The sequence below is a fragment of the Cricetulus griseus genome (assembly GCF_003668045.3).
Source record: "Cricetulus griseus strain 17A/GY chromosome 1 unlocalized genomic scaffold, alternate assembly CriGri-PICRH-1.0 chr1_0, whole genome shotgun sequence".
Taxonomy (NCBI): Eukaryota; Metazoa; Chordata; class Mammalia; order Rodentia; family Cricetidae; genus Cricetulus; species Cricetulus griseus.
In genome coordinates this window covers 64,711,253-64,738,384 of record NW_023276806.1, presented here as the reverse complement: position 1 = coordinate 64,738,384, position 27,132 = coordinate 64,711,253, and the positions used below count along the sequence as shown (strand labels likewise).

The following is a 27,132-nucleotide window of genomic DNA, read 5'->3' as shown; positions in this document are numbered from 1 at the left end:
GGCCGCGCCCCGGACGCGCGTGCAGGACGGGAGAGCGAGGGAAGTAGCGGGCGCTCGCGACAGCAGTCCCCGAGCGCCACTCCAGGCCACTCTCCCCGCACAGTCCCTTCTGCAGAGAGGGGACCCCCGGCGCCGCTGAGGGAGGGGCGCGGCCGTCTGTCCGTCCGTCGGTCCGTCCTGTGCGTCCACCGTGAGGCGGGCGCTCAGGCACCGCGGCCACCGTCGTCCCTGGGAGTGTGGGCAGGGCTGCCGGGGGCTTCCGTGGGCTCGGCCTCGCCCACCTCAGGAGGAAAAGCAGGGGAAGCCCCGGCGTCCGGCGGCCGCCAGCCAGCGGTGGAGCGCAGAGGACACGGCGGTGCCGTCACCGCGCCCGTCCAGCTCCGGGCCGAGGGGTCCCACCCTGCCGGGCGCGCGCGTCTACCGGCCAGGGGCCTCGCGGCGGCCTCCAGCGCCCAGCCCCGGGGAATGCGGCGGCCCCCGGCCCCTGGCGCCACTCGGTGTCTCGGCTGGGCTTCCTCGCTCGTCTGCTCCGCGGCCTCGACGCTCCCGGGCCCCCTGATGGCGGCGAAGTGGTTCAAGGAGTTCCCGCTGACCCTGAAGACCGCGTCGGAGCGCGCCAGGCCCGGGGGCGCCGGCGGCAAGCCGCGCAAGAACTCGGAGACGGGCGGCGCGGCGCCCACCCCGGGCAAGGGCCGGAAGAACTCGGCGGCAGAGCTGGGGGGCAGCAGGGCAGGCAGCGGTCCCCCTAAGGACAGCCGGCTGTCCCGGGACAGTTTGCAGGGTCTGATCCAGGCCGCGGCCGGCAAGGGTCGTAAGAACTCCAGGGTCATCGCCACCGCTGCCACCACGGAGGAGGAGCCCCACCGGGGCGCGGTGGCCAAGAGCGCGGGCTGCAGCACCTACATCAGCAGGCTCATCAAGGTGGACACGCAGGAGAAGAATGGCAAGAGCGGCTACCCGGGTGGCGGCGGCAGCTCTAGCAGCTCCAGCAGCTCCTCTTCCTCAGCATCCTCTTCACCGTCCTCCCTGGGGCCCGAGCTGGACAAGGCCAAGATAATGAAACAGCAAGACACCGTAAGAATACCGCGTCTCTATCCACCTCTCAGTGCGCGGGGATGGGGGTGGGGGTGACCGGGGACACGAGAGACTGCTGAACCCCAATATGCCATATGTGTAAAATAAGTTGAAGATGTTTTCTAAGGCCCTCCCCTGAGTCTATTCTGACTCCCAAGTGACCATTTAAAAGTCATTAGACTTATTTTCTCCTGGAAATATCTTTGCCCAGGCTTTGAGACCTTGGCTACAATGTTTGTTGTGTTTAGGTTTTTGTTCCGTGGTTTAGAAGAACGGGGAAGGGAAGGGAAAGAAACTGGCCCATTTATGGGTGTGGTGTACTTTGGTTGTTTTCAAGTTTGTCATCAAGGGGTCGACCAAAGCTAAACTTCTGTATGGTTGACACCTCTTAAGCATACAGAGCAACAGTAGCCTGTAAACTGTTATGTGTGGATTTCCCACCCCACCCCCCAAGCCTCTCAGAGTTACAGCACAGCTCACCAAGATGACAGGGCTTCCATTCATTCTGTGGATGTTTGCTGTGCTATAGAATAAGGGCCAGGCACTGCTGAGAGGGCCGGCACAGTCTATAACAAGGAAATGCCCTTACGGAAATGGCAGATCAGGAGAGAAGAAAGTGTTTCCTGCATCTTGGTCACCAGAGGGCTTCTGGGTGCTGTCCAGTGTGGGAAAGGTAAGGGGAGAAGTGGGCCTGTGAGACTGCTCTCCATCCTTGCTGGGCCGAGCTGAGCTTTCTGCCCTGTGAGAAATGGGGAGAGAAGAGCTCCCAACCAGATTTTAGGTTTCAGCCCGAGCAACCCCTTCCTGGTGAGGGGCTTTGATTCCCTCTTGGCTTTCAACAAGCTGCCTACCTAGACTGCCAGAAACTCGTGCCATATGTGAGGTGGCTTATAATGGGTGCCTCTGTTCACCGCTCCATTCAAGAGTTTACAGAGATGTTTAGTGTGCCTGTCCTGTTTGCCAGGCACTGAGCAGAGCCATGGAAAGACAGATGTGGAAGCATCTCACGTATATCTGGGTGGTATGCCTCACTGTTGGGCAAGGACTGGGTGTCACATCCTGTCTTCCTTGCTGTGTCTGAGTTACAGCATGAGGAGCAGGGGTATCAAGGGATGGAGTGAGTGGCAATCACAGTTCCCTGTTGTGGGTGTCACTTTTGGGTGGTTGACATTTCTTAGGCTGTCTTCTCCAAAGCATCGGATTCTTCCAGTCAGTTCCAGTCTCTTCACTTCTCCCTTGACTGTCTGAATTCTTTCCTCGTGCTCCTGTAGAACTTGGTGAGCTTTCTAGAGAATGTTCTGCCAGAGACTGTGGAGCAGGGCTCTGGCTTCATCCCTGAGAAGGGTTCTCGCCCCTGGCAGTGTCACCCAGCTGCTACAGAACAGAACTGCTGTGCACAGAGCTTCGCCATGCACACTGTGGTTTTGGAATGTTGGATGCTCTTGGGCACAATTACTGTCAAAATTCTGTTTCGTAGCTGGTGAATCACTATCCCTGAGAACTGCAGTGCTGCTCAGTGCTAACCTGAGAAGCCTGTCTCTTTGAGACTCGTAAAAATTCCATGAGGCCAGGAAGCAGGTCTTGGATTGATTTTGACCTAACTCAGAGCCGTGAGGTGACTGGTTCGCTGGAACTATGTTGCTGAGCTGACAGGAGACTCAGAGATGTCACTATGTGGTAGGACAATTACCTTTTTGTGCACTGAAGCCACAGATACCCTCCACTTCCCACCCTGCCACCTTCTAACTACAAACAAGAGTTTAGGTAAATTGTCACAAATCAAGTACAAAAAACAACTTTGTTTGACAGAGCTACATGATCAAGTACAAAAGCTTTCAGAACTAATGAGAGATGTTGACTCCTTGGACCTGTAGGAGATTTCATAACTGTCTTGATGCTGTTGTCATTTTCGTATCTGGGAATTCTTATCAACTGTCCTTTCTTATTGGACAGGTCATCATTTTAGAAGACTATGCTGACCCCTATGATGCCAAACGGACAAAAGGTCAAAGGGATGCAGAGAGAGTGGGTGAGAATGATGGCTACATGGAACCCTACGATGCACAGCAAATGATAACAGGTTTGTGACTGGGTTCTGCTTAGTGAAGACAGAAATATCATCCTCATTTTGAGTGTTAGAGAATGGTAATCCCAGTACTGGAGAGGCAGAGGCAGGAGGATTTCTGTGAGTTCAAGGCCAGCCTGGTCTACATAGTGAATATCAGAACAGTCAGGGTTATGTAGAGAGACCCTGTCTCAAAAAATTAAAATTAAAAAAAAACAAAACAACAACAACAAAAACAACCTAGAGAAACAGAGATAGATGATAGGTAGGTAGGTAAGTAGATAGCTAGATGGATGGATGGATAGATAGATAGATAGATAGATAGATAGATAGATAGATAGATGTTTGGGGAACAGAGCAATTTAAACAGATCCTGCTGACTGGAAGAAACAGATCTTAAAGTGAAACTTTCTGAATGTCTCTTATTATCCTTCAGAGTTTTAAGAATTTGAAGAGTTTTGTTTTTAAGTTTTCTAATTTTGTGCAAGATGGCATTTGAGAATCTGCTCAAACCTTTAATCCCAGCACTCCAGAGGCAGAGGTAGGTAGATCTCCGTGAGACCAGCCTGGTCTACAAAAACTAGTTCCAGTACAGCCTCCAAAGCCACAGAGAAACCCTGTCTCGAAAAACAAACAAACAAACAAAAAAGAGAATCTGCTCAATATGTAGTCCTCACCTTCTAAAAACCTGTATTATATTTTATTTTGATGCACTCATGCCAACAAGTGAGAATGGGTGTCAGAAGACAATTTGTGGAAGACAGTTCTCTCCTCTATACCTTGTGGGTCCCAGGGATCAAACTTGGCTTGTCATATCAGGTTTGACGCTGGTGCTTTTACCCCAAGCCATGTCACTGGCCTCAGTTTTTAAGATTGCTGATGCACACATCTCTGCCACACACAAGAGCACTGGCATCCATAATGGGGGTCACAAGTCAGTACAGTGGTAGAAGATTTATCTCAAGTTCTTCAACATTGAAACAAAACAATTAATTGCCGGGGGATAATTAGTTAATCACTGTCAGCCATTCCAGGCAAATCACATAAAACTAAATTAGTCTTGTTGCTTTTCAAGTCAGAGCCATTCCAGTCAGTGGGCTAAACAAACTCTTGTGAGTGTTGGTGTTAAACCTTTCCCTTTTAATCAGTTCTGGTAAGTTGGTGTAAGCAGTACTCAGAAGTTGTTCAGATTTATTGGGGGTTTTTAAAGTAAACACCCACAATGAAATCTGTGGTTGCTGAGTGCTGACTCGAGTATCCTGTTCACACACACTGTTGAAACACAATGAAGAGCTATCCAGTTCAGGCTGGGTGAGCCTGTCCCTACAGAGGAGAGCAGAGAGGTAACTGTCACACCCTGGAAAGCCAAGACAGGCAAGAACAAGGGAGCTACAGGAAAGCTCGGCTCTGTTTCCTGCTTCCCTGCTCACAGAGATAAGGTACCACTCTGGGGAGGGTGTGCCCTGGCCAGGCTGTGACCCTGCAGGTCACTGGACTGTGGCCCCTAATGAAATCTGTGAATGAAAGGAAGTGAAAACGAAATTAGTCACTTTTACAAAATATCAGTGGTTTAAAGGAGTGAGGGAAAGGATTGACTTTTACATATAGCCAAGAAAAAAGTGGGGTTTTTTCTTTTTATTTATTTTTAGAATTTCATACCTAAGTACAATGCCTTATGGTCACACCCACTCCTCCCCTCCAACTCCTCCTATGTCCCCACCCCACCCCCTCTTAAATGCATGGCGTCTTCTATAACATATATTTGGCAACATATATATATATATATATATATATATATATATATATATAACATATATGGCAAATATGCATAACTACATAAATATGATATGTGTAAAGCCAATTAGTGTTTGCCACATGCACGCGGCTGACCACTGGGACAAGGGCATCCTACCAGGGGCTTGTCCCTGCTGGAACTCGCTCTCCCTCTTTCAGCAGCCATGAATTTTCTGTAGCTTCTCAACTTATAGGGTTAGGGATGATTATAAACCCTTCTCCCACACATGCTGATGTTTGCTAATGTGGACAGCCACAGCTGCTAAGAGCTGGAGGGTCAGTTCCTCTTCCGGGCTCAGGGTCAAGAAGACATTGTTACAACACTCCTCCTGGTCCTCCGGCTCTTACAGTCTTTCCTCCCCTTCTTCAACAGTGTTCCTGGAGCCTTGACTGTGGCAGTTGTGTTATAGATGCCCATTGGGGGATGGGTATTCCACAGACACTTATTCTCTGTGTTTTTACCAGTTGTGGTTCTCTGTAGTAACCTCCACTGGCTGCAAAATGTAGCTTCTTTATCAGGGTGGTGGTGGCTCACACCTTTAATCCCAGCTCTTGGGAGGCAGAAGCAGGTGGATTTTTGAGTTTGAAGCCAGCCTGATCTACAGAGCAAGTTCCAGGACAGCCAAGGCTACACAGAGAAACCCTGTCTTGAAAATACCGCTACCCCCCTCCCAAAAGAAAAGTAGCTTCTTTGGAGGGAGTAAGAAGTGCACCAATCAAGACAACCTGGGAGTACAACGCTCCCCCTCTAATGCCCCCTGCCACCCCGATGCTGGGGATTGAAACCAGAATTTTGAGCATGGTAAATCAGCCTTTGCAACTGAACTGTATCCCCAGTCCCATTTTCTTTGTTTAATCACAAAAGCTCTCTAGAGGGACTAACCATTTCCCTGTTGTCACTAGGTAAAAATAAGCTTAGAGGACTTGCATGACTTTATTTGGTGGGTGGGTCAGACGCTTGCCACAGTTCCTGTGTGGAAGACAGAGGGCAACCAGTAGGAATTAGTCCTCTCCTTCTACCATCTAGGTGTTAGGATAAAGTGTGATGAACCTTGGCGGAGTCCATGGCAGGTGAGGGTGACCTAGGCAGAGAGACAAACATGCCAGGCAGACAGAGTTTAGTGAGAAGTTTTATTAGAAAGGGAAAGTGTCGGGGGGGGGGTGTAAAGAGACAGAGAGAGGACAAAAGAGAAGAGGGAGACAGGAAAAGCCCTGTCTGCCCCAGGGGAACAGCGGGAAAGAGAGAGCAGAAAAAGAGCAAGAAAGAAAGAGAGGGAAAGAGAGGAGTCTGAAACAGAGTGTAAATGGGCAGAGATCTTTCTTTTACACGGGTCCTTTGCACCTGGGTTGACCAGGATACCACCTGAGTGCATTCTGCCAGATGCCAGGGGCAGGCCAGCATAATGCCCGAATCCTTACAGTAGGTTCTGGGAATTGAATTCAGGTCAATTGGGAGCATTCGCCTTTACCTGCCAAGCCATTGAGACGCACACATACTTTTTTTTTTTTCCCAAATGTTTTTGTTGTTGTTGTTGTTGTTGTTGTTGTTTTAAGAGACAAAGTCTGCTTACTATGGTTTTTAAACGTGTTTGTTTGTTTTTCAAGACAAGGTTTCTCTGTCTGGCCCTGGCTGCCCTGGAACTCGCTCTGTAGACCAGGCTGGCCCACAACTCAGAGGTCTGCCTGCCACTTCCTCCCAAGTGCTAGGATTAAAGGTGTGTGCCACCACCCTTGGCAAGGTCTGTTCCCTAAGAAACCCAGGCTAGACTTTTGCATCTGACTCCCAAATCCTGGGATTACAGGCATGAGCCTCTCTGCCTACTGTTTTGGTTCTTACTGGGTTTTGTTCATTTGTTTGTTTGAGAAAGGGTCTTGCTGTGTATTGATGTTGTCCATGAACTCACTGCTCTCTGCCTTCCTCAGCCTCCCAGATGCTGAGACTACAGTTTCTCACCTGGCTTCACAAGATATTTTCGGAATAGATGAAGACTTTGAGTTGAGAGCTGCCAGTTCAAAATGAGTGTTCTGTCCTCAGTGCCACATGGCCCTGAAAAACATAATGCCTGCAAAGGCTTTGCAGACTCCCCCAAGCTAGGTGGTCTCTCTGCTCAGATTCATGTGATATGCCAAAGTCAAAATTGAGCCTGGGCTAGTGCCATGTACCCTAACTCAAGAGTCTAAGACAGGAGGATATTGAATCCAAGGCCAGCCTTGGCTATACATGGAGTCCTTATTCCCCTACCCACATACCAAAGAAGCTTAAAATGTCCAATATGAGATAATTATAACAAGCTGTGCATGATGGCACACACCTTTAATCAAAGCACTTGAGAGGCAGAGCTACACTGATCTCTGTGAGTTCAAGAAGACCTACCTAGGCTACAAAGAAAGTTCTAGGTCAATCGGGGCCACATAATGAGACCCTATCTCAAAAAAAAAATGATTAATATAAGAATATTTAGAGCCGGTTGATGGTGGGGTATGCCTTTAATCCCAGTGCTCAGGAGGCAGAGGCAGACAGATCTCTGTGAGTTCGAGGCCAGCCTGGTCTACAGAGTGAGTTCCAGGACAGCCAGAGCTATACAGAGAAACCCTGTCTCATAAAAACAAAAATAAAATAATTTAGTGTTTAATATTTGAGTATTAAGTTCTTTGCTTTGTCTTAAACAGTGTGAATAAATATAAAATTAATATATTCAGTGGTAATTTATTTCAAATTTATTAATAATGTAAATTACTAATGCTTAACAAGGTGTGGTGGTACAGGCCTATAATTCCAGCATTTAGGATGATCAGTGTTAAAGACCACCCTGTATTACATTTGGAGTTCTGGTCCAGACAGTGAGACCCTGTCTCAAAGACACAAAGTTTAAATTACTCATTTTAAAAATAAGTAATCTAAGAACACATTGCTTTTCTCATAACAAAAATCTTTGTGTTAGTTTAGCTTAATGTTTCTTCTTTTAAAATACATACTATATATACTATATACATTCATCACAAAGATGGGGTCTCACCATGTAGACCAGGCTGTCCTGGAACTCAATCTGTAGACCAGGCTGGCTTCCAACTCACAGAGATCCAATTGTCTCTGCCTCCCAGCTCTGGGATCAAAGGCATTCGCCACCACTGCCCACCTTCCCCCTGAAAACTTTTACCTTGCAGAATTTAAGAATTTAGAAATGAATTCTCCTTGGGATTTATCTAAAGGATTGCTAATAAAAAATTCAGGACTGGGTACAGGAAGTATGGTTAGCATGAATCTGTCACTTTTCTGCTAAATTACAGGAGTATTTTCCCTGAGCAACTGATACAAGTATTCTATGTAATTTAGTAATGTGACTTTTAGCCACAAAATTGAAAGTTACACAGTAGGTGGGTCTTTAGGAGTTCTTTTGACAGATGCCAATTAGCAAAAGGGGTCTTCTCCCCACAGAAGGCATTACACTGCCATTGTCAAAGCTTTGAGGTGCCAAACTTGCCAAATAATCTTACTAAATGCTCCAATGCCAGTATAAAGGCAGGGGCGCTGCTAGACAGTCAAGGAAACCTAGGTCCAGAGGAATGAAATAACTTGTCCAAATCACTCAGCTGAAAGGGGAATTACCAGGGCATCCTGCAGCTTGCGGCTTTTTGACTGCTGAACTCCTGTCAAAGATTGTTTTTAAATTTTTGTTTTGCCTCCAAGGGTTTTATTGGTTTGTTTAGATAGTCAGGTCTGAAGGACAATCCCAGTATGTTAAAAACTATTGCAGAAAAAAAAAATCCACATGAATTCTTGTTTTTTTCTTAGTGCTGGAGCTTGAAGCCAGGGCCTCACTCTTGCCCAGAAGTCTTCTGCTATTGAATTGCACCCCGGCTGAGTCTCTAATCTGTCTCTCCTAGGTAAATTTCAGGGTTTCTGAGTCAGATCTGCCTTTGTTGATGTAACCTGAGTTAGCTGATAGAAAATGCTAACTTCAGATTAGAAATTTGAGACTGGAGGGGACCCTAGTAAGGAGCTGTGCAGCAGCCCCATTCTGACTCCAAGAGGAAACTGGAGCCTCATGAGGCTGTGTGTTCAGTGATTTTGGAAACTTGAAAAGGATTGGGGGGCAGGCGTTGGTGGCACACGCTTTTGATCCCAGCACTCGGGAGGCAGAGGCAGGCAGCTCTCTGTGAGTTCGAGGCCAGCCTGGTCTACAGAGCAAATTCCAGGACAGCCTCCAACAGAGAAACCCTGTCTTGAAAAACCGAAAGAAAAAAGAAAAAGAAAAGAAAAGGATTAGGGGGAAAGATATGTTATTTAGAATTATAATTACAATTTTATGTGTGTGTCTGGAAAGATGGCTCAGTGATTTAGAGCACTTACTGCTCTTCTAGGGGACCTAGATTTCATTCCCAGCTCCCACATGGCACTCACAACTGTCTGTAACTCATTCCAGAGGCCCTGACACCCTCTTCCAGCCTCCAGAAGCACTGCACATGCAAGGCGCACAGACGTATGTGCATGCAAAACATTCATACACACAAAAATAAAAAAATCATCTTTTACATAAAGACACATACAAAGTGAGTTGTGACAGAAAAGCAAGGGCCTCCCCCAGTGGCTTGCAGGGCAGAGGCCTAACACCCATCAGTATCCATCGAGACTTCTATGCTGCACCTGTGATGTACACGCCCAGCAAACATAGGCAATTTGACTGTTGAGAGAGACCCCTATTTTTAAAGAGAATTCTAGATAATATAGTGTGATAATAACAGTTAAATTTGTTGCCAGGTGTGGTAGTGCACTCCTATAACCCCAGTCTCTAGGAAGCTGAGGCAGGAGGATCACTGCAAGTTAGAAGTCGGCCTAGGCGACAGAGTGAGACCCTGTAAAATCAAAATTGCTAATAACTAATTAAGACACTGGCCTTCTGCTGTGTGTTGGATGTGAATGACAGTTATGCGTCATGAGAACTAAGGGTTGGAAAGGGAAATTTTCCAGTCCCTGTTGTATTTTTCACTGGTGTGGGGCAGTCCTGGATCTCAGAGAGGCTGCAAATGAGTGTTTATCTGCTGCCCAACCACTGCACCCCGTTGTCTGCCACAGTAAATGGCCTCTATCGGCAGCCAGGGTGTAGCTTCCTCTTGCCATTTCCTCCTTCTCAGGCTCATTTCCTCTTGGAGCCAGCTCTGCACGTCAGGGGCTATTCTCCCTGCAGGAAGGGTCGGCTTGCAGCCCTGTGATTGTTTCTGTTTCTATGGCGCCTCAGGTTGGGGACAGCCAGGTGTTGGAATAGACTGGAAGGTTAATGCCCTGGAAGGGGGAGGTGTCTAGGCTCTTTTCCGCCTAATTAAACATTGTTTCAAAAGATGTTTTACCAACATCTCCATTCCTGGGTCATGAAAGGAAGAAGCATTTTCAGCCATGTGCTTTCCAGTTGGCTCCTAGTCCATTTCAAATGGAGGGAACAGGAGGACCCCACTGCAAAGACATACTGCACACAAATGTAATAACTCAAGATGCCAATCACTGTATCACATTTGAATGCAAGTCTATGGAAATTTCCTTGTGAGCAGAACTTTCACCCTAAGATGGAGTCAGGACCTCTACCTTACTAAGATGCACTCAGGACCTCTACCTAAGATGGAGTCAGGACCTCTACCTAAGATGTACTCAGGACCTCTACCTAAGATGCACTCAGGACCTCTACCTAAGATGCACTCAGGACCTCTACCTAAGATGCACTCAGGACCTCTACCTAAGATGCACTCAGGACCTCTACCTAAGATCCACTCAGAACCTCTACCTAAGATCCACTCAGGACCTCTACCTAAGATGCACTCAGGACCTCTACCTAAGATGCACTCAGGACCTCTACCTAAGATGCACTCAGGACCTCTACCTAAGATGCACTCAGGACCTCTACCTAAGATCCACTCGGGACCTCTACCTAAGATGCACTCGGGACCTCTACCTAAGATGCACTCGGGACCTCTACCTAAGATGCACTCGGGACCTCTACCTAAGATGCACTCGGGACCTCTACCTAAGATGCACTCGGGACCTCTACCTAAGATGCACTCGGGACCTCTACCTAAGATGCACTCGGGACCTCTACCTAAGATGCACTCGGGACCTCTACCTAAGATGCACTCGGGACCTCTACCTAAGATGCACTCGGGACCTCTACCTAAGATGCACTCGGGACCTCTACCTAAGATGCACTCGGGACCTCTACCTAAGATGCACTCGGGACCTCTACCTAAGATGCACTCGGGACCTCTTCCTAAGATGCACTCGGGACCTCTACCTAAGATGCACTCGGGACCTCTTCCTAAGATGCACTTGGGACCTCTACCTAAGATCCACTTGGGACCTCTACCTAAGATCCACTCGGGACCTCTACCTAAGATCCACTCGGGACCTCTACCTAAGGTCTTCCTCTTTAGGTTCATACAACTCACTTGGGGCAGAGTTTTTTTCCCCTTTTATTTTTATTCTGTGTGTATGAGTGCTTGTCTGTGTGCATGTATGTACCCGATCTGTGTCTCCTAAGAGTTCAGAAGGTGTTAGAAACTGGAGTTACAAATGATGTGAGCCACCATATGGGTGCTGGCAACTGAACCTGGATCTTCTGTGAGAGTAACAAGTGCTCTTAACCGTTGAGATCTCTCCCCAGTCCTGAAGCCAGGATCTTGGGAAACACTATCTAAACTGAGCATAAATAAGTTCTGATTAGAAGCCTAAAAATTCTAAATCTATCCCCTTGGTTCCTTTGTTGTGCTTCCTCTTGCTTGGTTCTTGAGAAAAGATCTTTTTATTTCTTTTAAATGCCAACCTTATCTCAGCTGAGCCAAGACAAGTATATGTTTTTGTTTCTTAGTTTTCATAGCTCCATGTAGAATAGGCAATGAAGACAAAGCCATGGGGCTGAAGTCAAGAGGCTAAGACAAAGACACAGATCTGGCCCTGCAGCTGGGCCCCTGACCTGGTGTGAGGTGAGCAGGGGACAGTCCTGCCAGCTGTATCTACAGCATCATGTTGTGATATGTCCCTCTGTTTGGGGATGAGGCCAGGAGAGATTAGCCCCAAGGAGTCAGAAGAAGTCAGTAAGAGATACATCCAAGTTTAGCTGCTCATTAGAATATCCTAAAAGTCTGTACCGTCTGGCTCACAGGCAGCATCCACCAGTGAAGTCAGGTCCTGTGAAGGTGAGGACCAGCTAAATAAATGTATATTGTAGTTTGCTCAGGTAATTCCAGTGAGCATAGACTTCCATGGGATTGGAGGCACAGAGGTGGTTGCTGACAGGGTCCTGAATTCCACAGATCCAAAACCTCACCCTAAAAATAAAGTCATCACATACACCACACACATACACACACCCCACATACCACCCCTACCCACCCCACACACATGCACACATACTACACACACATATACAGACATGCATACCACCTGCACACCACACACACACACTATATATGTGCCTATATATACATACACACACACATATATATGTGTATTGTATATATACATACATACACACATATACATATGTATATACACACATACACATACATACATACATACATGCATACATACATAATGCATACATACATACCCACCCCTCACTGGTCTAGAGCTCACTATGTGGCTGGGGACACAGATCACCCTGCCTCTGCCTCCTGAGTACTGAGACTAAAGGCATGTATCACTGTGTCTGGCTAGAGTCTGTCCTGTTTAATTTAGCAGTGTTCTTTGAATAACTTTCTCCATCTGTTGTCCTTTCTTTGTTATAGAACTCTTCCTGAGTCTGTGACTCTCCAAGGAACATCATTTGGTCTGCTTGTTTTAATTTGCAGGAAGTCCTTCCGGGCTCATCCCCACAGCATAGCGGTCTTCTGAAACTTTTCTTGCTTGCCTCACCATTCCTTCTCACCCTTCCTTGCTCCTGCCAGCCATCTTTACGTAGAGTTCCTTGTCTAGAATTCTGCCTTGGGCTCGCTGTCCTTTCAAATGGCTGCCCTCTTCTCTCGCAGTTGCTTTTATTCTCTCGGTATTAACAGCTATCCATGGCAAGAATCTCCTTGACGTACACTTGCAGATCCACATTGTTCTCTGCCTGGACATCCCATGCCATCGTTACACAGCTGTGTGAACTGCCAACTGAAGTATGGCATGGCGGTCCCTGCCCCAGCCATTTCTACCCAGTTGGAAACATGTAGGTCAAAAACTAAGTACTCAGTAGTAGAAGCACAAGGTAACAATGGCAGGACACCCATGGCAGCTGGTAAGCTCTGAGGGCCAGCAGAGGACCAGGGAGGCAGGAGAGGCTTTTCCATAGAGGAGATGCCGTGTTAGAGTTCAGTGGACTAAAAGACCGCAGATGCTGATACACGTAAGTGTAATAAGTAGGAATCTCCAGCGATTCCATTTGGCTAGGGCTACCCGGAAAGGCCCTAGGCCCAGGCTGGTCAGTCACCAGACACTGCTGACTCCGTCCCATGGTGGCTAGATGTTTAACTGTTAATTGACTGGTTTATATGGGGGGAGGGGTATCTGTACACTACTATGCATCAGTTCAGGCCAGATATTTCTCACTTCCTCCATCCTATACACTGCTGTTGAGTTGCCATAAAGTGACTCTCAGAGATAATTGTTAGTGATTGTTTTTAAGATTTTTAAATAGCCAGGCATGATGGCGCACGCCTTTAATCCCAGCACTTAGGAGGCAGAGGCAGACGGACCTCTGTGAGTTTGAGGCTAGCCTGGTCTACAGAGCGAGTTCCAGAACAGCCAGGACTGTTACACAGAGAAATCTTGTCTCAAAAAAAAAAAAAAAAAAAGACAACAAAAGATTTGTAAGTGGTTTTTCACTGTGCACAGCACAATCCAAACTTCTGTTCTTGCTTTTAAAAGAAATCTCACTTCAGATGAATTACAGACAGCCATGATCCTAGCACTTGGTAGGCTGAGGCAGAAGAGTTCAAGGCCATCTTTTTCTCCACAGCAGTCTCCAGACTAGCCTGGCCTACACGATACCCTATCTTAAAAAGCAACAAAGATGAGGCTGGAGAGATGGCTCAGTGATTAAGAACACTTACTGATTTGGCAGAGGATTGGAATTTGACTTCCAGAACCCATGGCCATTTTGGTTCAGGACTGTCTGTAATTGGAGCTCCAGGGGCTCTGGCACCACCCTCTGGTTTCTGCAGAAGCACACTCATAATAAAAAAAAAAATTTAAAAAAAAGGCTTGACATTTTTTGTTTAAAAAAAAAATGGCAGAGCTGGAGAGATGACTCAGTGGATAAGAGCACTGGCTTTTCTTCCAGAGGCCCTGAGTTCAATTCCCAGCATCCACACAGCAGCTCACCATTCACTGCCCTCTTCTGGTGTTCAGGCATACACGAAGACAAGGCACTTATATGCATAAATAAGTGCATCCTTTTTTAAAAAAAGATGACAACAAAACTAACAAAAATCCACAGCTTGCTTCTCTGGGCTTTTCACTTCTCCAGCTAAGTCCTCCCAAACACCTTCCTTTTCTCTGGACGTTTGCCTTTGAAACTTTCCTCTCCGCTCCCCGGATGGCAACGCACCCCTTATGCTTCCCACCTCCCTATCTTCATTCATGCAGCTTCCTCCACTGGAAATGACCTCTCCATCAGAGTCAGTCATCTTCCATTTTTCTTCCACTTGGAATCTGTCCAAGTGTGTGTCAAAGCGTAAGGCTTCTAGTGAGCGCCCAGCTTCCTGCTTTCCACTTCGGGCCCTGCCACGTACTGGTCTGGGTCACTTCCTTAAGCTCTTTGTGCTTCAGTTCTCTTTAACGTGGGGACACATTGTGTCTGTCTCACAGGCTGGCTGTGAGCATCACTGAGAACAGTGCCTGCTGCCCAGGGTATGTTGTAGAGCATTTATTTTGTTTTCTACCATAACACCTTTTATTTGGATTTATCCTTCAGTTTACTTTGTGATTGTGTCTGGCTCCCACTACCCTCAAAGTGTCTATCTTAAGAATGCAGATGGAGGCCGGGCATTGGTGGCTCACGCCTTTAATCCCAACACTCCGTAGGCAGAGGCAGGAGGATCTCTGTGAGTTCAAGGCCAGCCTGGTCTCCAAAGCGAGTGCCAGGATAGGCTCCAAAGCTACACAGAGAAACCCTGTCTCGAAAAACCAAAAAAAAAAAAAAAAAAAAAAAAAAAAAAAAAAAGAATGCAGATGGAAGCTGGGCATAGTGACACATGTCTTTAATCCAAGCACTCACACTGGGGAGGCAGAGGCAGGTGGATCTCTATGAGTTCCAGGACAGCCTGGTCTATAGAGTGAGTTCCAGACCAGCCAGAGAAACCCTGTCTCAAAACAAACATAAAGCTGACTAAGGCAAATAGCTTTCCTGGTGTATTGCGAGCAGTGCTTTCAATGCCACAAGCAGCTGGTTTTCCTTGAAATACTTTACTCTGAGCTTCCTAACAAGAAGTATTATAAGAACTGAAGGAAACTTTACTCAGAGCAGGCACCAGGGCACAGAATTGAAACCGCTACCCGGAGGCCGCTTCTCTGCCATCCTGACAGGGAACCGGGAGCCTCCTGAAGTTAGGTGTCAACCCTCCTCATTGGCTCAGCCCATTTGGCCATGCCAAGTGGCGTTTCTTCTTGAACCTGTCTTTTTAGACTTGACTCTCGGCAACTGTGCAGACTGTCTGGAGACAATGTAATGTTTCAGTCCACACGAATGTTGTGCAGTAGCCAGGAAAGCTCTGGTGCCTTCCTCTTGCTTCTGCAGGATGGCCGGACAGTAGTCAGCTCAGACCAGAACAGTTTTAGAGCATTCTACTGCCTCAGCCGAGGGTAACTGGGTTACCCATGGGTTACCCACAGGCCTCCTCACACCTGTCCATGTCCACTGAGGTTGCTCTGTGTGACCTGTATGCCTGATTTTCAGAGATCCGACGTCGTGGTTCCAAAGACCCCCTGGTGAAGGCCCTCCAGCTGCTCGACGGCCCATGTGAGCCAGGGGAGAGTATGAAGGTGGAGGCCACAGCCAAGAGACGCAGCTCCAAGGACCTGTTGGGGAAGCCACCACAACTCTATGACACCCCCTATGAGCCCTCGGAGGGTGGTCAACGAGGTGCAGAGGTGAAGGCCCGGCCAGCAGACAGCAGGCTGCCAGAGGAGGATGACCGGCCTGCCGCTGAGTATGAGCAGCCCTGGGAGTGGAAGAGGGAGCAGATTGCACGAGCCCTGTCAGGTGAGGGTGCAGCACCTGCCACTCAAGGCCTTCTCTCCTAACACTTCTTACCTTTCAGAGCTGACGCACAACAATGGCACAAGCTCACTGGGCTTTCAGTGCATGAGTAGAGCCCTTCAGTACATGGGTAGAGCCCTTCAGTGCATGGGTAAAGCCCTTCAGTACATGGGTAAAGCCCTTCAGTACATGGTAGAGCCCTTCAGTGCATGGGTAGGGCCCTTCAGTACATGGTAGAGCCCTTCAGTGCATGGGTAGGGCCCTTCAGTACATGGGTAGAGCCCTTCAGTACATGGGCAGAGCCCTTCAGTACATGGTAGAGCCCTTCAGTGCATGGGCAGGGCCCTTCAGTACATGGGCAGGGCCCTTCAGTACATGGGCAGAGCCCTTCAGTACATGGTAGAGCCCTTCAGTGCATGGGCAGGGCCCTTCAGTACATGGGCAGGGCCCTTCAGTACATGGGCAGAGCCCTTCAGTACATGGGCAGAGCCCTTCAGTACATGGGCAGGGCCCTTCAGTACATGGGTAGGGCCCTTCAGTACATGGGCAGGGCCCTTCAGTACATGGGCAGAGCCCTTCAGTACATGGGCAGAGCCCTTCAGTACATGGGCAGGGCCCTTCAGTACATGGGTAGGGCCCTTCAGTACATGGGCAGAGCCCTTCAGTACATGGGCAGAGCCCTTCAGTACATGGGCAGAGCCCTTCAGTACATGTGTGTGTTGAATAGTGGTCAATTGGGGGTGGTGAACATATCCATCACCTAGCGTGAGTTCACTCAGGTGGCCACTGCAGAAGGCCTCAGAAATCTAGAGCAGAGTCATGGTTCCCAGCAGATAAGGCAGGGGAGGAGGAAGGAAGGGGCTGGTCCCCCATGTTCAGCTCCAGAGGAGCCTCAGCTCTGATGATCTCCTGCAGAGCGTTCTGAGAGTGATGCACATTTCATAATCGCCAGATGACTCTAAATGCGACATCAAGTCCATTCATTGTCTCTGTGTCCTCACTACAAGCCTTTTACTTTTATTATATCTGTTTGTTTGTTGTGTGTTTGTATGTGTGGATGAGTGTAACATGGTAGACCAGAAGACAACCTGTGGGAGTTGGTTCTCTCCTTCCATCATGTAGGCCCCAGGAATTGAACCCATGTTGTCAGTCTTGGTGGTAGGTGGTAAGCCATCTTGCCATCCCACAAGTCATTTTTTTCTTTTCTTTTCTTTCTTTCTTTCTTTCTTTCTTTCTTTCTTTCTTTCTTTCTTTTTGAGGTAGAGAAATAAGAATCTAGCTATGGATGAGTTACAGATTATGCCTGTATTCCCAGAACATGGAAGGCAGGAAATCAGGAGTTCCAGACTAGTCTGGTCTATACAATACTCTGTGTGATCAAAATGACAACCAGGGTGAAAAGTGTGCCCTTAAAACTACTTGTTTCCCTTCTCTTTCTGTCCTATAGCTGTGGGGATGCCCTTGAGGGCTGTTGGAAAAGCCTCCTTGATTCCACATTACCAAAGCTATCAAACTGCAAAAAGCTTTTCTAGTTCTTGGCCTCACTTATTCCTCAAGCTTGTGAAATTGCAGGCCTGGGTAAGATGGATTAATGGGGCACTGTAGCTGAAAACTAGATTGCTTTTGTTGTCATTTGGTTTTCTTATTGTCTCAGTTTCCTTAGTTAGGATGTTAGAGGTATATGCCAAAATTCCCAGCTACAAATAGATTCCTTTAAAAAGGTATTCCGAAGTAAAACCTAGATTGAAGGTAGAGTCACACCTTTAAAAGTAAACCTTTTGTTGCAGGAACCAGGGAAATTGTCTCCTATGTAGTTAGCTCAGGTTGGCCTCAAACTCCTGGGCGCAGCATCTCAAGTAGCTGGGATACCACCATACCTTGCTCATGTGAGGGTTTTTAAGAAATTTAAGGGAAAGTTGATAAACAGTCTTAAAACAAAAGAAGAATGAGGTGGGTTGTGTTGGAGAGATGGCTCAGTGGCTAAGAGTACTTACTGCTCTTGCAGAGGACCTGGGTTCAGTTCCCAGGCCTATATAGAGGTAACTACTGCTCTCAAGACATAATTTTTCCATTTGGCTTTCACAGAATTTGCTTTTCCTTTGATTTAGAATTTTCAAGGCATCTTTACCCCTTAACAGTAAGTCCAATTGGAAGTGGAGCCAGCATACTGGCTGGTGGTGCATGCCTGTATTCCCAGCACTTCCTACACAGCAGCAGGAAGATGGCAAGTTCTAGGCCACCCTAGGCTATATAAGAGGCAAAGCCAATGTGAAGTACCTCTGTGCTGTCTGTCCTCTCTGTCTGTCCTCTGCCTCTCCTAGGCCTCTCTGCAGCTCCAAGATGTCGTTCCATGATTTTGTTCTGTTTCTGAGTGTTTTTCTTTCTGCTTTATCATTTCATAGTGAAATTTGCCACTGGTTTTATAGAAAGAGATAGACTCACTAAATTTCACTAAATGTATGTTTCAGTCTTTTGAAAAAACTATATTCTCTGAGAATTTCATAGTGTGTTTTTGTCATATACTTTACTGTCCTCCAACTCCTCTTAGATCTTATGCCCTTCTCACCCACACAACTTCTCTCCAAAGAGAAAAGAAAGGGGGAAAGCCACTAAAAATGTGGAGTCCTGTTTGTGTTGGCTAACTGCTCCTGAGTTGACGTGGTGCCTGTTCTGGAGTGCGGTGGAAGAAAACTGATCTCTCGGCAGCTGTTTGTGAACAGCTTCTTGGCTAGGGTGGGGCTCTGTGCCCACACCCCCTCCTCCTGGCTGGGATTCTGTCTGGCTTGAGTTTGTGCTGGTGTGTGTGAGCTGTCGCAGTCTCTGTGAGTTCATGTATGTCTGCCCTGCTGTGTCTGCAGCATGCTGCTCCATCGGAATCATCTAACACATGTGGCTCTTACCGTTTTTCTGCCCCTCGTCTTTGAAGACATCTGAGCCTTGAGGATAGGGTGAGAAACAGATGTCCCATTCAGGGCAGAGTGCTCTAGAGTCACACTCAAAATGTACGTGTAGTCTTCTTGTTAGCGCCTTTAGAATAAAGACCATGCTGAAACGTGTTTTATACTGATGAGTGACCTCAAGGAAAGCGATCACATGGGAACACTTAGCAATGTAGTCAGATGTCCACAGCAGCAGGTGCACAGCTGTCTGGGGACACTGCTGCACATTGGTGCTTGCCTTTAAGGCTTCCTTGGCTAAGGCAGGCATGAGGCTTTTCCCTTTGAGGGTTACATGTCTGGCCTCCGTGGTCTCTAGTGTTAAGTGACATCTTCCTTCCAGTCCAGTTTGAGGGATATGATCGACCTTCCAGCAAAGAGGAGACAGGGAGACCGCACCACTGGCAGAAGACCTTGAAGCCAACCCTGTCAGACCATAGTGACAGAGAGAAGGTGGACCCAGGCCTGGCCCTGGAAAAGCAGCCGTGAGTCTCCCTCAATGACTTTCTCACAGACTTGTGTGGGGTACCCTAGCCCATTTGGGGCAATCACTTTCATTTATGAATTCTTGCCTGGTGGAGGTTCTAAGCACAGTGCATTTGTTCAGGATGGAAGGGACTATATCCCAAGAAAGTTTGTTTGCCAAGCCTCGTTCCGTACAGAGGGGAGGCCTGCTTTACTTTTGAATGATTGTTTTATTTTTATTTTATGAGCATTTTGCCTGCATGCATGCTAGAAGAGGGCATTGAATACCCTGGAACTGGAGTTGTGGGTGGTTATGAGCCCCTGTGTAAATGCTAGGAACTTGAACCCAAGTTCTCTGCAAGAGCAGCAAGTGCTCTTAACCACTAGAGGGAAATGTTTCAAATGACACCACCCTCCTTAACTTGGTTGTGTGTGATTGAAAGGCTTTGTGACCAGGACCACTGGAATCTGCATTGTGTCTGTTCTGCCTATGAAGCAGGATCCACGGAGGCTGTTGAGCGTCTCTAGAGGTCCTTGCAAACCTCGATTTAGTGGAGTGGTTTGTAAGTGATGCTCACAGTAGGGTGTAAGTTCAGTCTGGATTTGCACTGTAACACTGTTTTCTTTTTTTTGTTTTTTTTGTTTTTTTGTTTTCTCTCTACCCCTGTTCAGTTGGTATCATGGCACCATTACCCGAGCTGAGGCTGAGAGCCGACTACAGCCCTGCAAAGAGGCTGGTTACCTGGTCCGAAACAGTGAGTCAGGCAACAGCAGGTACTCCATTGCACTGAAGTAAGTGTCTTCACCCCATGGGTGTCCTTGTCTGAAGGCAAGGCTGTGCTATAAAGAATCTTTCCTCCCTGGGGGTAGATGGGCAGTCAAACAGGTATAATCTGATGGTGGGTCACAGGGAGGGTGTCACCAGAAAACAATGGACAGAAGATGGTGAAACACTGTGATCAGAACTGATACTAGATATTAAAAAAAAAATCCTGGTGTCTTATTACAGTCGTGGTGGTCCTGTTTTCATTTTCATGGAACGTTAGTTTCAACCTTGCATTATCAGATCCAAGGCCTCTTAAAAGAGAAATAATTCCTGATTTAAAAAAAAAAAAAAAGTGAAGCCAGGTGGTGGTGGCCCACGCCTTTGATCCCAGCACTCAGGAGGCAGAGGCAGGCAGATCTCTGAATTTGAGGTCAGCCTGGTCTACAGAGTGAGTTCCAGGACAGCCAGGCCTACATGGAGAAACCCTGTCTCAGAAAACAGAAAACAAAAAATTTCAGGGCTGGAGAAATGACTCAGCGGTTAAGAGCACTGGCAGCTCTTCCAGAGGACCTGGGTTCAATTCCCAGCACCCACATGGCGGCTCACAGTGGTCTGTAACTCCAGTTCACAGGAATCTAATGCCCTCTCTGGCCTCTGTAGGTACCAGGCATGCACACAGTACACAGACATATATGAAGGCAAAACACCCATTACATATAAAACATAAAGTTTCTGGGGTTGCGTCTGTAGTGCAGTGGCAGAGTTCTTATCTAGCACACACAAGTCCTAAATTTGTCCAACAGCAGTGCAGAAAATTAAGCCAATAAAAATTAAAAAGACAGCACAGTTCAATTTCTTCTGTATTTTTTAAAGATTTTGAAAATTTTTTATGTGTACCGTGTGCGTGTAGTACCCATGGAGGCCAGAAGGGGGCATCAGATTCCCCTGGAACTGGAGTTACAGATGGTTGTGAGCTTTCATGTGGGTGCTGAGAACTGAACTCAGGTCCTCTGGAAAAGCAGTAAATGCTGTTAACCACTGAGCCATATCTCTGGTGTGTATGTGCACACACACACACACACACACACACACACACACACACTCATTCTTTTCTTTTTTCTTTTTTAGACAGGGTCTCTTTATGTAGTCCTGACTGTCCTGGAACTCAATTTGCAGACCAGGCTGGTCTCAAGCTCACTGAGGCCCTCCTGCCTCTTACTCCTGAGTACTGGGATTAAATGTTATGTGCCACCAAGCCTGGCACTCCTCTACTCTTTTGAGACAGGTGTCACTGTGTAGCCCAGGTTTATCTAGAACTGAGTGACCCCCTGCCTCTGCACACCCAGCGAGAGAATTCCAGGCATGTGCCAACACCCAGATCTAGTCATTTTTCTTTTATTCCCTGGTATGAGGGACCTTAATGAATATCGAGTCCTTGATTGTCAAGATGCCAGCTGCGCCTGATACTAGTCCCTTCTGGTGAAGAAGGAAGTGCTGAGTTGCTGTTACTGGCTGTCTGATTGTGCGCAGATGCTCACTTCTGCCTGGTGGGCTTGGCAGACCTCATCCCATGGAAATTCTCAGTGCTCGGTGAATTCAGTGGCACCGCATTGGAGGATCATTGTCAAGAGCCCTCACAGCACTTCCTTCCTGAGGAAGCTGAGCCCCTGGGGCTGAAACAATCAGAGTGGAAGGGAAGGGCGGGGGGAGGGGCACAAGAGCAATATGGCTCAGAAAATGGGATAGACCAAGTAGACAATACCAGGAACAGCCACTGTGATCCTGAAAGCCGTGTCTGGGGACCGAGTCTTTGCGCCTTCAGTGCCAGCTGTCATTGTGCGCAACTAGGACTGCTCTTTCCTCCTAGGGGCAGGGGCCAATGGACAGTTATTGTTGTTATTATTATTAATGTGTTCCTTTGGGGAAAAATAAAGGAGGAGAAACCTCACATATCTGTTTAGCAGTGGCAAGGGGATTGAATATTATGAATCGTACAGTGGCATAGGCGTGGACTCACTGGTCTTACAGTTTGGGCAGTAGAAGAAGAGGTTTATTTGGCTTTTTCCTTCCAGTCCTGACTACTGGTGGGCAGTAACGATAAACAAGTTGAGGTGTCATGCATTTAGGCTTAGAAACTTGCAAACACTCCCTCAGCTTGTTGGATGCTTTTCTGTGTGTGTAGAACAATTGCAGGACGGGGAAGAGGACCCGTCCACCTATTGTGAATCTGGCTGGGATGGTTTCCAGTGGGGATGGACGCTCTGCTCACTCATTCATGTCTTCTTGTTTTTCTCCTGCAGGACTAGTCAAGGGTGTGTCCACATCATAGTGGCTCAGACAAAAGACAACAAATACACACTGAATCAAACGAGCGCCGTGTTTGACAGCATCCCTGAAGTGGTACACTATTATTCCAGTGCAAAGTTGCCTTTCAAAGGGGCAGAACACATGACCCTACTCTATCCCGTGCACAAGCTTCACTAAAGTTTAGCCAGCAAGAGCCCAGGCACCTTCGAGGGCATTGGCACCCACCCAGCATCACGTGGCCAGGACTCTGCTGCTGCAGACTGGGAGTTGGCGCCTAAAAGTCAAGCAGTCTTTGGTCTTAAATCCAGGACACTTGGTCTGATCCGATCTTTCTCTTCCTGCCAAGTAGCTATCCTATAAGAAAGTATCGCTTGTCTGTTGCCTTCTCCCTTGGAGTAGGAGTTCAGGAGCACTAACTTGTCCCTCCATGCTGTTCTCTGGAGTGCCTGGCCTCTGAACAACAGAAAACCCCTCGGCCTTTACTAGGACCATGTGGACTGGAAGATCCTTCAGTCTGAGCCCCTCATGGGGAAGTGGATGGGCAGTGGGAGAAGGCAACAATGGACAGGAAAGTCGTCTTTCTCCATGTCCTGATGCAGCTGTGGCCTTCACACACATTCACAACTTATGAGCTGTGCAAGAGGATTGTCTGGCTGGTGGACCTTCCTAAGAACAGTGTTTGCTTTCTCACTCTCTCTGGACGTCCTCATCATTTCTCAACAAATCAATAATACAAGAAATAATTGGGTGGAAGATCCCAGATTCAAGTGTTACCAATACCATCAAGTAGTGACATCCTTGATGAAATTCTGATTGTTATTAAATGTGCTCCAAGTACTTGGTTTCTGATTTTTAAAAGGCTCTACAGAGCTCAACAACCGATTTGTTATTGGATGCTCACGTAATTCAGATATCTTTTGTTTTCTGTTTGTGCATTTTAGTTGCATGGAATCATCTTTACATTTCCTTTCTAAAATTAGATTTGCTCTATATTTTTAGTAAATTTTTACAACAAAATTGGGGTCCAGTTGTATGAACCGAGTCACTGGTCTGGGAAGATCTCCCCCTATGTGCAGAACAAACTAATTTGTGCCTACAGAAACATTTTGAAAGTACTGAAGTCATCTCTACTGCTCTCTGAGACACCATGCCATTGTATTTTTATCCTTGTGATCTCTCTATTGTGGAAAATCCCACTGGAGTGGCATGTCATGAGCAGACACTGTGGGGAATGGGCTGGGCCAGAACTGGATGAATGTTTCTTGTTCAGGTTTGTAAACTGGGCCTCGAGACTGTTCCCAAGGCAATGCACTGACCACCCTTGGTGGGAAGCGGACGTTTGTAGCTTCTTTCAGATGCACAAAAATATTAACCTGGTCAGACTTCTTAGGAAACAAGGCTGTGTACTTCGCACCCATCACTCGACTGTGGAGACTGAAACATAGGAAGGTGTTTGCTCCTGTTTTCTTGAGGATGTCAGCCGAACGGTTGTGTGACTTTCTCTCTGTTTTAGAAAGTTGAAGGGGCTTTTTTCCATTGGAGCATAGTGATCTTCACAAAGGCTGTTCTCACAGTGGTAAGGTTGCATGTGGTAAGGTCTGTTCATTTTAAAGTTTTCAGTAGCCAGAGTTCCAATTCCACCCAGCAAATGTTTATTATCATTATTATCTTGTATATGTGCATTGTTCACTGCGCTAAACCTATTTTTAGCTCATCTCTCTAGCCACAAAGACTTTTTTTTTTTTTTTTTTTGCTTAGCCTTCGTTACTCCTCAAAGGAAATTGAGCTGTTGTCTTTGGTGAATGGTAAGAACATTTAAAAAAATGTTTCTGTGTGTGAAAGGGTTTGGGTCCACACCCAGTGGCTCTGATGGATGCAGGCCTGATGCATGGTGTCTCCTGGGCTCTCCAGGTGTTTTCCTTCCATATTTGTTTTCTGGAATTGGAAGTGGAAGAGACAGAATTTATATATAGTCCAGTCTTCACAGTAGGGAGAGGGGCTACAAAACGCAAAAATATCGCAGGTTCGTGGAAGGCCAGTAGGGGAGTGGGTTAAAGCTGCTATTTTCTTCTTAGGTTGTGACACAAGCTGATAGAAGCCAGGGAGCTCACAGCTCGGAGGTGTTCTAAAAGCAACTAGGCCCAGCAGGGTGTCCTCACCCCTGTGAGCCTGGGCCAGTTGCTCTGGAGCTTGGGCTTGTCCTCTGAGCTCCAAACACTTGGGCTTCCTTCCATTTTCTCCTGATAAAGTATTTCCCTGTTATCTTCATTCCTTTGAGTTGACTGTGTCTCCCAGAAATTTTTTTCTAGAAAGATTGTCTTTTGGTAAACCCTCAGGATGCCTTGAAGTAAACACCTGTAGGGCTGTCCACTTTTTCTCCTTTAGAACAATGTATTTGGAAAAACTGCTCTGGTCCAGGGCATTGACTTAGAAGGGGCCCCTGGGAACAGAGAGTCCCATGTAATCTAGCTAGCTACCCAGGAGTTGGAGGCAAGAGTTCAAGACTAGCCTGGGCAACAGAAAGAAAAGAGGAAGGCAAACGGCATTTCTATTTCCTGTGATACCACAGTGGTTTCCATCAGGATATATTTTAACCCCCGCCCCCCGGTCTGCATATTTAAGTAGGAATCAGCACAGACCAGGAGGATGCTAAAGAGACAGAGTGGGAGGCTCTTGAGTTTGAGGTTATTCCTGGATTACACCTTAGGGCTGGAGAAATGGCTCCCCAGCTGGAAGCACTGGCTGCACTTTGCAAAGGACCCTTGGGATTAAAGGCGCGCGCCACCAACGCCCATCGTACACATAAACTCTTTTTAAAACTTGAAAAATAGGAATAAACTAACAGGGGATTTTAGTGTGTGTTCACAAAGGCAAGTGATGCTAAATGCAAAGTGTCCTTCAGGTAACTGGGATGCTTTAAGAGGCAGCTGTAAGAACACCTTCCTTTACTCCGGGCCATTTAAAGTCTGTTCCTGCTGTGTTGGAGTTTGGTGACTGGCCTCTGCCACAGCAAGGGCAGCTGGGCAGAGAAGCTAGAGGGAAAGTCAGCTATCCTCAAGACAGGTCCTACAGTAATAGTCCTTGTGTGTTATTTGGATTATTTACCGGTGTTACCACTCAACGACTAGCTGGTGCTGTTGGATAGATCAGAGGGGCAACTGTGAGACGTTCTTTAGTTGCTTGTTAAATGATTCAGTCCCCTCTGCTAAAATGTCCTTCAGTTAGAAGCTAATGCCTTATTTTCCCTTGCCTCTGTCATGCTAGGTTTCATTCCTCCTGTGCATGCTTTTGATACTTAGGATCTCACCGGTCCCGTCCATGGACCCCACATCCGTCGTTCATCTTTCTATCTTCTCTAGCCAGCACCGGTTTAACCTTACACCCCCTTAGAACTGCTCTTCTTCATTCTCACTGCCACTTCTTACACCCCACTAACTTGACCCGCTGTTGAGCCTTGTTTGCAAGTTAGCCTCTCTTCTTGGCAGAACCTGTGATGAAAGATAGTGTGCTACTGCCATCTACTGGAACAAGAGAAAACTGCAGCTGAGAAATAAGCTGAGTGTTTCAAGGTAGTTTGTCTAAAGGATTTGTGATGTAGTCCATAAATAAAAACAAATGATCACACAGCAATTGCTGTCTTGAAATATGCCCTTTCTGGCTGGAGAGATGGTTCAGAGGTTTAGAGCACTGACTGCTCTTCCAGAGGTCCTGAGTTCAATACCCAGTAACCACATTGTGGCTCACAACCATCGGTTATGAGATCTGGTGCCCTCTGCTGGTGTGCAGATATACATGGAAGCAGAATGTTGTACACATAAATAAATAAATAAAATCTTAAAAAAAAAAAAAAAGAAAAAAGAAAAAAAATATGCCCTTTCCTATATAAAGGGTTGTTTGATTACTAGTATGACAGTCATCCATGAGGCCCCTGGACCCAGGCTGGGTCATGTAGCTCACAATCTCATTTCTATTTTTGAAGACTATGCTGTCAACAGATCATTGAGGCTGGCTTCATTATGTGAAGTTCTTAGATATTCCATATGTTGTCCGGAGTATTTGACATTTTAAATATCAACTAATGCATTGTTTTAACTTTTTAAAATATTTAAGAGATTGTAATGCCAGGTGCCTTGGTAATCCGTATTGTATCTTACAAATGGAATCTTATAAACTGTTGGCTCTCTTGCATGGGCCAGTGTAACTATGTGCCTTCCAGAAGATGGTTTACTCTGAATGTTACTTTCAATAAATGCTTTGCCAGGAAAGACAGTCATTTAGCTCTGTTCATTTAGTGTTTTGGTTGGTGTGTTGTGTTGTGTTGTGATGATGGGTTGCGTGCACCAGGGCTCTGCCACTGAGCTACCCCCATCAGTTCATTTGTTTTGACAGACACCTCCCTACATGAAAGATACTTCCTGTGCAGACACCTACCTGGAGCCTCTGTGAAACTGCTGATGCCGGGGTATGCCAACTACCAGACAGCCTAAAGCCCAAGGGTCCCCT

At 46.9% G+C, this 27,132-nt stretch overlaps 1 protein-coding gene across 1 annotated transcript in view; it reads left to right on the top strand.

Annotated features, from left to right (window-relative positions):
- She (Src homology 2 domain containing E) overlaps positions 1 to 26,902 on the top strand; it is a 38,711-nt gene extending 11,809 nt beyond the window's left edge. Inside the window, exons 2-6 of the mRNA XM_035451503.1 lie at positions 3,028 to 3,154; positions 15,853 to 16,158; positions 19,435 to 19,576; positions 20,229 to 20,348; positions 22,623 to 26,902. Of these exons, the coding sequence (XP_035307394.1) occupies positions 3,121 to 3,154; positions 15,853 to 16,158; positions 19,435 to 19,576; positions 20,229 to 20,348; positions 22,623 to 22,806 (786 nt within the window). The 5' untranslated portion in view covers positions 3,028 to 3,120 and the 3' untranslated portion in view covers positions 22,807 to 26,902. The remainder of the gene's footprint in view (positions 1 to 3,027; positions 3,155 to 15,852; positions 16,159 to 19,434; positions 19,577 to 20,228; positions 20,349 to 22,622) is intronic.
- The last annotated feature ends 230 nt before the right edge of the window (positions 26,903 to 27,132 follow it).